At 41.0% G+C, this 13,835-nt stretch overlaps 1 protein-coding gene across 1 annotated transcript; it reads right to left on the bottom strand.

The window, feature by feature from the left end:
* Window positions 1-1,483: 1,483 nt before the first annotated feature.
* On the bottom strand, window positions 1,484-3,963 carry LOC148111751 (uncharacterized). Its single transcript, XM_087879920.1, has one exon. It carries the CDS (start codon window positions 3,961-3,963, stop codon window positions 2,344-2,346), a length of 1,620 nt encoding a protein of 539 aa, XP_087736046.1. The 3' UTR covers window positions 1,484-2,343.
* Between the last annotated feature and the right edge of the window lie 9,872 nt (window positions 3,964-13,835).

Below are 13,835 nucleotides of genomic sequence, written 5' to 3'. Positions count from 1 at the left end.
GTAACTTCCGGGCACTAGAGAACACCAAGACTTTTGATTTGTCGTAGTTAATGGACAAGTGATTCTCAGCACAGTAGGACCCAAATGCAGAGAGAAGCCTTTTCAGGCCAAGCCTCGTCAGTGATAGGAGGACTGCGTCATCAGCATAAAGGAGAAGCGGGATCTTCGTTGTTGACAGCTTTGGGGCGTGAGACTCAATACATCCAATATAAGAGGCCAAATCAGATAAAAATAGGTTAAACAAAAGAGGAGCCAGGAGACAGCCCTGCCTTACTCCACTCTTTATCGGGATAGGGTTAGAGAGTTCTCCCTGCAAACTACACCTGACCTGACTAGAAGTCTGATTGTATAGGGATCTAATTAGGAACAACAGACGTCTGTCGATGGAGCTTTTGAACAATTTTGTCCACAACAATTCCCTTGGGATTGAATCAAATGCTGCCTTTAGATCGATAAAAGCAGTAAAAAGTTTACCACCTGGTATGGTGGCATATTTGTCAACCAGGTGCGCTAGGACAAAGCAGTGGTCCAATGTGGCACAGCCTGCTTTAAACCCAATCTGTTCAGCACCAATAATGTTGGACTCCTCGACCCAGGTGAGGAGTCTGCGTTGGAGATATTTAGCGTACAATTTCCCAATGATGGAGAGCAGACTTATAGGACGATAATCGGCTGGGTTGTTCCTATTTCCTCGTTTAAAAATAGGGACAATAATTGCTTGGTTCCAGGAGGTAGGAATCCTGCCAGAGGTATTGATATGGGTAAAGAGTGTTGCTAAAAGAGGAGACCACCACTTGGGATTAGATTTTAACAGATCAGGAGGTATAGCATCAGGGCCAGGAGCTTTGCCTGACTTAAGTTCAGAGATAAGCTCGTTGATCTCAGCATGAGTCACGGGGTGCCAGTCCGGAATTGCAGGGGGCAGTTGTTGTCCGAGTCCGGTCGTGGCTATTGAAGCCTGGAAGATTGATCCAAAATGACTTTCCCAATCTCTGTTGGAAATACAACAGAGAGGGAGTTCTTGATGACCAGGCAGCGAACAGGCGACCATTTGCCAAAATAGTCGGGTGTTCTTCTGCTGAATAGAGAGGAGAAGTAGGTCCCACTTCTCTTTTTCTTTAGCCCTCTTTTTCTTAACAATTAGTCCTTTATACTCCCGCTTCAGGTGGTAATAGTCCTCAGGTAGGCGTTTATCCCCTCGATTACGATAGAGCAGGTAAACCTGTCTGATCTTGTTCCTGAGCAGCACACATTCTTCATCGAACCAGGGATTGCTTCTTGGACGATATGGGCCACTTGGCCTACGATCAGCTCCTAGTTCCCTTTGAATACTGTTAATTAATGATTCGAAGGTCGAGATTGCCGCTGAGTCACTGCATGTTAAGGCCTGATTGTATAGGCTAAGACACTCCGGCGATGATAAAAGAGAGTGGAACTTTCTTTCAGTCTTGGGAGACCATTTGATCCTCCTTGCATAAGAGGTCACATAAGATCCAGTATTTGGGGGCCCTTAGGCAGATGTATATTTGTAAAGAGCCCAATGATTGTGACCAGGGGGTAGTGGTCGCTCTCTGTGAGGCAGTCCACAAAAAAAGCATGGACTGCCTGTCTTAGTGGCTGGGAAACCATCACAAAATCAATAACACTACTCCCCCGTGAAGAGCTAAAAGTAAATTCACCCGCTAGATCGCCTGGGGTACTCCCGTTAAGGATTGTCATATTGTGTTGGGATGCTAAGAGGGCTAATTGAACGCCGGCAAAATTTGTTAGCTCATCCTTAGAATGCCTGGCTGAGAACTGGTGTCCTATGGCCTGGCAGATTTCTTGGGAGTAGAGTGCCTCAATTGGTGGGGGAATTTGGCCTCCCAATCGGGCATTAAAGTCACCCCCTATAAAGATGTACGGCGCTGGAAATTTAGTTTCTGTATGGGTAATATAGCTCTCCAGTTCGCCCCATTGAGCCTTAGTGTCGGCTTGCCTCACCGTCGGGGGAAGGTAAACGTTGAACACTAGCATTTTACTGTGTCCTCTCTTAATTAGGAGTGCCATGGCTAAGGACCCACTGGGGGGGAGCTCCACTGTCTCCACTTTCAGGGAGGTAGAGACCAAACAAGCTAAACCACCCTTAGGTCTTCCCGACTTGAATTGTTTGGTAGCAGCCAAAGAAATGGCCGTAAACCCTGTAAGGGATATCTTATCGCATGCCCAGGTCTCCTGAAGCAGGACCACATCAAATGACTGAATATAGTTAATAAAATCGGTGGTGCCGCACCTTCTCCCCCAACCTGCTATATTCCATGAAAGGCATCTAAGTGTGCAAGGGGGGGATGCCGGGTTTGCTAGTCATTCTGTATAATTAATTTTTTCCAGAGAGCCCTTCAAATCCGAAAAAATACAGCCGTTATTCGATGGAAGTGTCACCCTTTTGGGAGATAAAGGCAAAGAAAAGTGGAAGGGAGGCGAGCCTTGTTCATGAGGCTGTAGGGCTCTACACGCAGTCCAGTTTATGCTTCTATCGTTCATTGGTTGCTTACCTGGCAAGCATTCGGTGACATCAACAGATGGGGTTTGGAGTAGCCCTGGATCTTCAAGTTTACAAGTTGGACATTCTGGAGGGAGGGCCGAGGGAACTGCCTCTGATAAATTGATGTGGACTCCCTGGGGTCCAGGGGGATCCTTATCAGGTAGTGAAAGACTCCAGAGCTTGGATTTAACTGCAGACAGGCGCGTTATAATTTGGGCCCTTTCTGGTTGTGGAAGTGCGCGAAAGGAGTCGAAAAGCTGTATCTCCTCCAGATTCCAAAAATTGTCTTGAGATGGAATGGTTTCATAGATGGGTGGAATCCCAGAGGCACTAGCCTGAGGCTTATTCACTAAGGAACTTTGGAGGCCCTGGGCTGGTGTCGCTTCCTTTGGGGCCATTTCTTCCCAGCTGATCAGATCGTGACAAACTTCCTGATGAGATGGGCCTCGCTGAGGGGAGAAGATTTGACCAGCTGTAGGAGGAACAGACAAGGTACCATCTGAGAAGATGCCATCGGGAAGTCTTGCAGGAATGGATCTGTGTTTGATAAATGGTCTAGTATTAGGGATGGCATTCAAAATTGGCACATTAGTATGTGCTGCTAAGGGTCTTTTTGGGGCTGTAAGTCTCCTGCTGGTCACAGATTGTCTGTTTCTTAAGAGTGGCTTAATCGATATATCTTTGAAGACTCTGCTTGGCATGATGCCGAAAGATCTTAGCAGAGAACTTCTCCTGAAGAATAATTTCGGGGTGCTGGAGTTATCAAAATTAAGTAACACTCTGGAGCAGTATGCAGGGGAGGGTAAAAGTTCAATCTTCTTCAGATCATCAGCAGTCAACCCCAGTAGCTGTAGTATATGACCCCTTGCCAGCTGAATTGAGCCCCAGTAAGGCAAATTGCCGTTAATGGGATTAATATTAAGGGCCACCTGTCTTGGCTGTAAAACCAGGTGGCTTCTCGCACCCAGAGGTGTAGAGTTCAACCCACTGGCAGAGCCACCCCAACCGGTACTTTTGCTGGGGCCCGACAGGGAGGGCCCTGTCACTGAACCAGGCTGCCGAGCAGTCCGTCCAGGGCAGCCGGCGGTAATCGAGGAAACTAGACAATCTAAAGTACTTATTATTTTATCAAGCTGTGACTGTATACTCGCAGTTGTTTCTGCAACCAGAAAACATTGCTGGGCCAAGAGTTCTATAAGAGTAGGTTCATTTGAAGGTTGAGTGGGGGCCATAGTTTTTGAAGAGCCTTTGTTCTCAACTCGGGGGACGACATCCTCGACCAACGGAAGATCACGATGACCAGCAGCAGTCAGATGAAAGGGAGCTAGAGTTTCCAGGCAGGGAGGTCGAATTAAAGCAAAGTCCTCAATCTTAGATTGCTTCAAAGAAGGTTGGGGAGCCAAGTCAGTAAGGGGTCTGGTCCTTTTCCTTGACTTCATTATATAATATGGTGAAAAATCTAGTTTCTGGGACGAGTCCAGGTCCAGAGGCAGAGGGATCAAGAGGAAACAAGCCCTGATGCAAATAACAACAAAACTCCTCACGAGTAAGGCAAGGATCCTACCCTCCCGGCAGAGCAAGGAGCAGGGAGTAGATAAAAATAATAAGATAAATGCAGTAACAAAATGATAGTTAAAAATAATTGTCAGATAGAAAAAAAAGTCAGATCAAAGCTTGGCAGTACTCGGCTTCCAAGCTAAAGCAATAAATCGTAGATAGCAGCAACAAAAGCGGCAGCAAAAACACTCCCAAAACTGAGGCCAGCTCAGGTAGTTAAAAGTTGTTAAAAATACAGCTACTATAGCCGGGGTATAGCTAAAGGTAAATTGAGAAATATAAAAATATAAATATAGAAATATTTAAAATTTAAAACTTAAAAATTTAAAAATTAAAACAGAAACCTTAAAAACAGTTAGAAGATAAAATAAGTCAGTTTAAGCTTGGATAGGAGCCGTTGTAGTTGCCTGCAGCTCTCCATTCCCTCAACATATATTTCTTTATCTAATTTTGCATGTAAATACGCAGTCTGTATGTCGTATTGGAACACATCGAGGTTGAGTGCTGATGCTATAACCAGAGCTGTCTTGACACTCTCTGTTCTTACTGTGGGGGAGTATGTATCTGTATAATCCTCGGGATATTTCTGTGCATAACCTTGTGCAACTAATCTAGCTTTGTATAGAGTATTGCCTCCCTCTAAATTTTTAATTTTATATATCCACCTAGTGCCAATTATGGTTTTGTCCTTTGGTGCAATTGTAGGTGTGAATACATTTAGCCCTCGTAAACTATCCATCTCTTTAGTCATGGCTGATTCCCATTTTTTCTTTTCTTCAGGAGGAAGTTTTAACACTTCCTCATATGTGTTAGGTGTTGGTGATTCTCCATCCATATACATTACATAATCTTTGTATTTGTTTGGCACTTGGTTTCTGCTACTTCTGATTGCTCTTTCTGGTTTAGTATCATTGTCATGTAAATACCTTGCTTCCTTTTTAGTTAATGAATCTGTTCTTATTTTGTGTTGACTGTTTGTCCATGTTTTGATTTTATTTTTATGCGTGTTGTTACTATGTTCTTCTCTATTCCTTTTTTCTTGGAGTTTAGTGCCTGGGTTGGTGTTTGGGAATATTTCATTAAGATGTATTCTAGACCAGTTGGCCTGTTCATGGAACACAGCTGTTCTGGAAACTATAAATTTGTTATTACTATCGATAAATCTGTATCCTTTTGTACCTGTCTCGTATCCCATGAATCTAAGTCTTCTGGATACGTTCTCACCTTTGCGCCTTAATTGTTTAGGTATGTGTACGTCTGCAGTGACTCCAAATATGTGCATGTGTGCTAGTTTTGGTTTTCTGTTATACATTGCTTCATACGGTGTCTTATTTACAATACTGGACCAAGTTCTGTTTTGTGTGTAATTAGAATATTGTAGGGCTTCTGACCAGAATTGTTTACCTAAGCCAGCATCCTCTAATGTGCATCTAATCATGGTTTGTAATGTTGAGTTCTTTCTCTCTACCACTCCGTTCTGGAATGCAGAAAATGGGCTAGATGTGTAATGTAACATTCCTTTGTCTTTTAGCCATTGGGAGAATTCCTTAGATATGAATTCACATCCCCTATCTGTCATGATTTGTTTTATTTTAATATTGTGTTGTGTTTCTATACGTTTGTAAAACTCCTTAAATTTCTGAAAGGTTTCACCTTTATGTTTTAATGTGTAAACAAATCCATAACGACTATAATCATCCACAATGGTTAGAAAGTAACGTTTTTTATAAGTAATTGATGGTGTTAATGGACCAACTAGATCCATGTGTACCAAATCAAAAATTTTGTTAGTTGATCTCGTTGACTTTCTAGGTCTGGGACTAGTTTTGAGTTTTGTAGATTTACATACTGAGCATTCCAAATAGTTTTCACAATTTTTTATCTTAACACCATCTGCATATTCAGTCATCTTTTGCACTACAGGAAAACTGGCATGTCCTAATTTCCTATGTAAGACATGAGCACACTCATCGTGAATTGGTTTACCTATTTTAGGTTTTTTTTCATTGTGTGTATCTTTGTGATTATGAGTTACTTCATGTTCCTCATTGTCACCGTTACTATTGTCTCCATTATCTATCTCATTGTCATCTTCCATATTTGAATCAATGTTGTTTAACCATTTCTCCTTTGTCATTAAATAAGGTAGACCTCCTTTGATTATTACTGTGCCTATGTTTGTTCTGTTTTTCTCTAATGTTGCCTTTCCCTTTGAGAACACAATGTTAATGTCAGAATCTCTGCTTAGTTTTATTGCACTAAGTATGTTATGAGGTATTTCAGGTATTAGTAATACCCCCTCTACTTTTCCTAGGCCAGGTAAGATTACATTCCCTCTACCTATTACTTGAACCTTTTCTTGATTAGCTACTTTGATTACAAATTTATCTTCTACAAAAGAAGATAATATATTTTTATTATTTGTAGTGTTGCTCCAGAATCAATAAGCCAATTGTTGTTCTCTGGTTGTTGTATGTTAATATTGTCATGTTTGTTTAGCCCATTCAGTGAGCCAGACTTTCTATCCTTTGAATTATCTCTGCCCCCTCTATGTTCTCTATAGTTGAGTGGACTTCTATACCTATGTCTATCAATGGAAGGTTGTCTGTTGTTGTACCTATTTCTATATTCTGACCTATGTCTTTCTCTTAGAATTTTAGGACAATCCCTCCTATTATGTTCTCTGGACCCACAGTTGTGGCATCCAAATGGTTCATGATATCTTTCTTGAAATGCTACCTTTTTATATTGTTTGTGTTCTATGTGGTTGTTATAACGACTCCTCCTTGAATTGTCTTCAGCTATTAACTTGTTAGATAGACTTTCTATGGATAAGTATCCTAGATTGATTGTGTCTAAATGTGACATATAATTATCCCATGATGGGTCAAGTGAGTTGATGATAACACTTTTCATCGTTTGATCTGAAATTACCTCCCCCCTTAAGTGCAGTTCTGCTCTAATTTTGTTTAAAGATATTAAATGTTCACTTATGGTAACCCCTGGCTTTATCCTAGAAGAGAAGAAATCTTTAGACATTCTTGTGGTAGTGGCTACACTTTCACTGTGAAATAAATTAAACATGCATTGAATAATTTCTGAGACAGTCAGATTTTGCTTAATACTGTGATACATGGCAGGAGATACACTGGAAATTAATAAGAAGAATGCTCTATGGTGTAGGCAATCTAACTTTAGAGTCCAAGGTCTTTTTGGGGGGTTAGTAATAAAAAAGAGTAAATTTTCTTTCATAAAGACAACCTGGAGCTGCTGATACCATTCTTGCAAATTAATGCCATCTATTCTCAGCTTTGGGAAGTCATTGGGTAAATTCCCAACATTGTTGGGTCCATTACTTACAACCGGAGGTAGTCCATGGTCTTGCAAATGATGAAAGTTGCAAAACAGCGTGGGGATGCTCGCAACGAGTTTGCATGATTCTCTCCGCATCTCATGTCTTCCGAAGTTGTCTGCGTAGTCTTGCGCATGCGCGTTGCTCATTTCGTTCCTGGAGTCATCGTGAGAGATTCTCGCTGCTGCAGCTCCCCCACTTTGTTCTTCTTCCAATGAATCAGTCTCCGGCTCGATCTTTGGAGTCCTGGTGATAGCGGGCGTCTTTTGATTTTTCAGTAGCGATGTGCTTCTCTCTCGCTGCTCCGTTGTTTTTTAGTATATCTTGGAGGTTCGCGACGAGACTTTCATCGCTCTTTTGGCTTTTTAAAAGTTTTAGTATCTCTGACCTGAGTTCGTTGTTTTCTATTTCGTTTTCTTCTTGGTCATCATCTTTTTTTTTTTTTATTGCAAAAGTTTTACAATTACATTTTCACCCCTTTTCCCCCCCCACCCCCCCAAACTTCCCAACCTCTCTAACCCTCCCTAACCCTCCCCTCCCCCCAGACTTCCCTATAATATACTCATAACTCGTAAAAAAAAAACCTTAATATAACATTTATGTATAAACTTGAACCCCTCCCTCCCCTGTATAATTTCTCTTTTTACCTCATTACATTAAAATATTTCTAAAACATTATTTTCAAATAAAGGCTATTTGATACTTTCTAGTTTGATATTTGTTCTGAACATATTCTATCCATCTTTTCCATTCCCATTCATAAGTCTCTTGTGAACAATCTTTTAAATATGCTGAAATCTTCGCCATCTCTGCAAAACTGGCCATCTTCAAAGTCCATTCCTCAATAGTGGGCAAAGCTTCATTTTTCCAGTATTTACCTATCAACAATCTTGCTGCTGTTATCATATACAATATCAGTTTTGTTTCACCCGATGTAAAACCCTTAACTATTCCCAATAAAAACAATTGTGGAGAAAATTGAATTTTTTTCTTCAACACATTCTGCATGACCCACCAAATTTTTATCCAAAAAGCCTTAACTTTCCTACAGGTCCACCAAACATGATAATACGTAGCATCCAAACATTCACATCTCCAACATTTTGGCTGAACATTAGGGTACATACATGACAACTTTTTGGGATCTAAATGCCATCTATAAAACATTTTATAGAAATTTTCCCTCAGGTTCTGCGACTGTGTAAATTTAACATTCTGAACCCAAATTTTTTCCCATGTTTCCAACATCACTGGTTCTTCAAAATTTTGTGCCCACTTAATCATACAATCTTTAACTAATTCAGTTTCTGAATCCCTTTCTAGCAAAACATTATAAAGCCTTTTGATATGCATTGGACCTTTCTCTTTTATATGTCTAACCAATTCTTCCTCATGCAACATAATACCAGTTTTTTGGTCCTCTTTCCATCTCAATTGTAATTGATTATATTGTAACCAAGTTAAATTAATCCCTTCGTCCAACAGTGTCTGCAATGTCTTCAGCTGCCATCTGCCCGCATCTGTAAAAAGAACCTCTTTGTATAAAACCCCCCCGAGTGACATTATATTTGTATTCCACAAAGTATGACCAAGATCCAGCCATAGCGGTATTTTATAATCCCATTTGAGTCGGTGCTTCTTCCAAACTCTCATCAAAGAGTCTCTAAGTATATGACTGTCAGGTATGCTTCCTTCAGTATCCAGGAAAGAAAACCCCAAACTCAAGCATTTTGAAGAATTTGGTACTTTTACTGAATATGAAAGATTAACAGCCCAGGAAAAGCTGGAAGTGATCAAAACGCGCGAAATGCATCTACTAAGCTTCTTCCCCCCCTCGTGTTTATATTTTCTCAGCCAATCTAAAGGTCTTCCAAAGGTCAGGTGGCAACACGTCTGGCAGCGTCATCCATCAGGAATGTCGAGACAGTTGGTCAGCCATCCCCTTCTGAAATCCAGTTTCGATTCCCACGAAGTCCCCTCCTAAAAAGACAAACCCCCTCCTGCTCTCTTCCCCCCCTTTGCTCCATACCTAATCCCTCCCCGTTTCTTATGGCAGCTAAAGCAGAAAAGCTGAGGCTGACATTGACTTTTAAATACTTTATCAACTTTGTCATCATAAAATAAGTAAGCATGCCATCCAAATTCAAGATCAAAACTTTCTGCATTCAATATTCCAGCCTTTTTACTTCCAAACCAATCACTTGTTAAAGTTAAAGCTGCTGCATCATAATATAGCTGTAGGTTTGGAAGTTTAAGACCTCCTCTTTCTGGAACATCTTGCATAATTTTCAATTTCACTCTCGGCTTTTTCTCGTTCCAGACAAACTTATTGAGTCCAGTTTGCCAGACTTTCAATTGTTTATCACTTTTAAGCACCGGAATCATTTGAAACAAAAAAAGAAATCTTGGCAAAATGTTCATCTTAACTGCTGCTATTCTTCCAAGTAGAGACAGCTGCAGTTTTTTCCAAGTCTCCATGTCTTTCTGCACCTCTCGCCACAACACCTCATAGTTATTCTGAAACAATTTCATGTTTGATTCTGCAACCTGAACTCCTAGATATTTTACCTTAGGTACAGTCTCAAAACCTGCCCTCCTTTCAAGCTCATGTTTACGATCTTGTGTCATGTTTTTAGCTATCATTTTAGTCTTTTTTGGATTCAGTCTAAAACCTGAAACTTTACCATAGTCTTGTATAATGTCCTTCATCAGGATTATTGATTCCATTGGTTGTGATAGGGTAACAACCAGGTCATCATCTTCATTTATTATTTCTTCGTCGTCTGTGGTGTATTCTTCAGATTCTCTCGAAATTGCATTCGTGGACTCATCACTTATTTCTTGATCCGCTTCCATTTCTTTGCTGTATGCCCTGGTGTTGGGCCTATCTCTTTTAGACATGTTTAAGTTTTTATTGAGTCAATTTAACCATCCTCTGCTACCAGATTGTTACGATATTTTCAGGATCAGACTCAATAAATAAGTTGAGAATTATAAATTCAAATAAATCACTGTTTATTTACATAAGGCATTCTATATTCACTGAATATTCACAGATAGAAGCACAGAATGGACGTATGCAGCTCCTTATATATACAATGGGTGGAGCTAGATATGGGAGTGGTGAAATATGAATACATTAAGAGGTGAAGAATAAGTTAACCCCTGATACCCTGTTCATGTACTATTTACATAATGGAGAATAAGGCATTTACTTGTGACATTATATCTTAAAAAAGAAATTGATAATTGTAAATTAAAAAATTTCTTAGAAAAATATGGTCAGAAGAAAATTGATAATAAATATAAAGAAAAAATGGAAAAGGATATTACCTCTGAGGAAATTAAAGATGTGATTCAGAAGCTAAAACTTGGAAAATCTCCAGGTGAGGATGGGTTACCAGCAGAATTTTATAAAGAGTTTAAAGAAATTTTGATCCGGACTTCAACTCCCAGCATTCCCTGTGCCCAACCTGCATCATCCCAGCTTCTCTGTCACCGATTCAGGCAGCTTCCCTCATTGCCCGTTTTGTTTCCGGAAGTGGAGACTTCATGCCCTTTTTTCTCTATAAGCTCCACCTCTTCCTTCGGAGGGACCGCCCCAAGTTGTCTTCCTGCCAATCGACAAACTGCCCCAGAGAGACCAATCAACGTCCTTCTTCCACCAACCAGCCAGATGGCGCCTATGCAGTGTCGATAGTTGTTATGGTTACCAGCGGAGATGTGGGAGGCCGAGGCCCCCCCTCTCCTGCGGACTGGAAAGAGACTCTCCCGGACTGCGACTCCCAACATTCCCTGCGCCAAACTGCACCATCCGGGCTCCTCTTTCGCCGATTCAAGCCGCTTCCCTTGAAATTTGGGATCCAGTCTCCCCCCCACCCCACCCCCCGGCTCTGTATTGAGGCAGACGGAGATCAGGGGCTCCTCTGGGGCTGCGACCTTATAGCAGACTATAAAGGGGACCCAGTTTGGTCCATGGATTAAGGCACCGGGGTAGAAAGCAAGAGACCCGGAGTTCAAGCCCCTCTTTCGGTGCAGCCCACCTCACAGGGTTGTTGTTGGGGGAAGAGAGGAGGGGGGCGCGTTGCGGGTTTCATTACTTCCTAGCTAACATCATAGTTGCTGGAAGGGTGTGGGAGCCTCAGGGAGCTAAAAAGTCCCCTCATTTGAATCCTGAGCTACAAATATTCTTTTATTTGTATCCCCCTGATTTGTAAAAATAAATGCAGAATTCTAATAAATAAGATCCTACAACTCGCAAATGTGTTTTTAAGAAGCATCTATATGGCCTCCGTTTGATCCAGGACAATTCTTGTTCCTAGGTAGAAAAACTAGGAATTCATGCAGAAAAGGAGACCATCTCCAGTTAAAGAGGAGCTAAGGATGAGAACCTCCTGCCAATGGTTCCTGCTAGTGAATTTCCTCATAGAAGTCAGTAAAGAAATGATGAAACCATAAAATACATTGAGTGCTTGTGAAGCGCAAACAGAAAACATTGATTCTGGATAAAATTCCACACGGACCAAATTTTGTGTCAGTCTTTCCCAGCTGGGTTTGTGTCTTTCCTGAAAGTTGCAGATGTATTTAGAGACACTCGGAATACTCTGTTGTGTAGTTGCTGAAAAAGCAAGTTCTCACATATCAAATAAAGAGCCTTCGTCAAGAAGGGAAAAAAACAAGCATTCTTAACCTTAAAAAAGAGGTATAGACTGCCATGTTAAAAGGGCTAATATGTCATTTTAAGTTAGTCATTTAAAAGCTGCCAGTCCGTGGGTGGAGGGCTACATCGCAGGGCACACTGGCCTGGGCAGCAGCAGCAGCAGGAGCCCCCTCCAAAGGGGGAGTGGGTGGAGGAGGAAAATATATATGTGTGTGTCAAATGGAGCATCCAAGGGCTCAAAAAAAGTTGAAAAGTCCAAATATGCAGGGGTCAGTATTGGAGGGGATTTCCCCCTCTGCTGCAGTTTTCCAAAGGGGCCCCTCAGAAAGGAGGAGGGATGAGAAAGGAGAAGATGAATCCATGTGTGTGTGTGTATGTGTGTGTGTGGGGGGGTCTGTGGAGGGGCTGGCAAGGCAGCTGGGGGGAGGGCCTGGCTGACTTAATCTTCTTACTGTCTCTGGGATGTATTTTGCAGTTATCGTTCATGACGGTTGGATATATTGCCCCCAAACTGTACAGGTAGTACTAACTAGATCTCCAATCAGAATTGAGAAAAAAATTTCTGTTCTTGACAGTTGCTGCATCCCATTTTTTGCCATAATTCGCAGCTCATATCCTACAGTTGTGAAGTGAGTTGTGGAGTTGTTATGTGAATCCTCCACTGACTTTGTGGGACACCAGCTGGGAAGGTTACAAATGCTGATGATGTGACCCTGGGACAGCGCAGCCGTCATAAATACTTGCCAGTGGCTAAACGCCTGGATTTTGACCACATGACCACAGGGATGCTGGAACAGTCGTAAGTGTGAAAACTGGTCAAGGCCACTTTTTTCAGTGCTGCTAAAACTTCACTAAGTCACTAAGCAAATAGTTGTAGGTCAAGGACTATCTCTACAGTGCTTTAAAAATAATCCAAAATAGCCTCCAAATTGGAACCCACAGAGGTCAAACTTTTTCCTGCAACAAATCTGCAAAACTAGCCCAATTTGGTAGAAAAACCGTTCAACTGCCCACTGTTTCCAATTCGGATTTCAACTCAATCCCCAGTCAAACTCAGGCCTGGGGCCCTGGGCATGGCCCTGGAAGACTAAAGGAATTTATTAAAAGAAAAAATATATTAAATTTATTAAAAGTGAAAGCGTTAATTGGATTTTATTACCTTTCTTACCAGGCATTTATGTGGTTTCTCTCTTGTGTGGCTCCTTTGATGTTTATAAAAGTTTCCACTGTGATTGAATGTGTTTTCATACATGAGGACTTCATCTGGTTCCTCTAATGAATGGATTCTTTGATGCCTATTAAGGCTTGTCTTGTATCTAAAACTCTTTCCACATTCCAGGCATTTATATGGTTCCCCTCCCCTGAATGGATCCTTTGATGTGTATAAAGGCTGCTGCTATGACTGAAGCTCTTTCCACACTCCAGGCATTTATTTATTTATTGAATTTTTTTTTATTTTTAAACAAAACTTAAAACATAAAACAATTGTCATCCATTACAATTACAGAAAGTGTATTGATCGGTTACAAATCTTTTGTGCTTAATCCTCTATCCCATATTTTCTTATTTAACAGTTTATTACATTATTATTCTCCTTTACCAATTATTTAACAGTAAATTATCCTCTATAAGGGGGGGAAAAAAACCCTTTATATATTTTATTATCTTATCCATTTCATTTTATATTTCATTTCCATTCTTTCTTGTCTAACCGTTGATAAAATAAATCCCATATCAAGTAA

Source organism: Pantherophis guttatus, chromosome 16, assembly GCF_059756535.1.
Source record: "Pantherophis guttatus breed Tessera chromosome 16, ASM5975653v1, whole genome shotgun sequence".
NCBI lineage: Eukaryota > Metazoa > Chordata > Lepidosauria > Squamata > Colubridae > Pantherophis > Pantherophis guttatus.
This window is presented reverse-complemented; position numbering and strand designations above follow the sequence as displayed.

Excerpts from the sequence above, each read along its gene's own strand:
- LOC148111751 (XM_087879920.1), bottom strand. The coding sequence starts at position 3,963 with ATGAAGTCAAGGAAAAGGACCAGACCCCTTACTGACTTGGCTCCCCAA.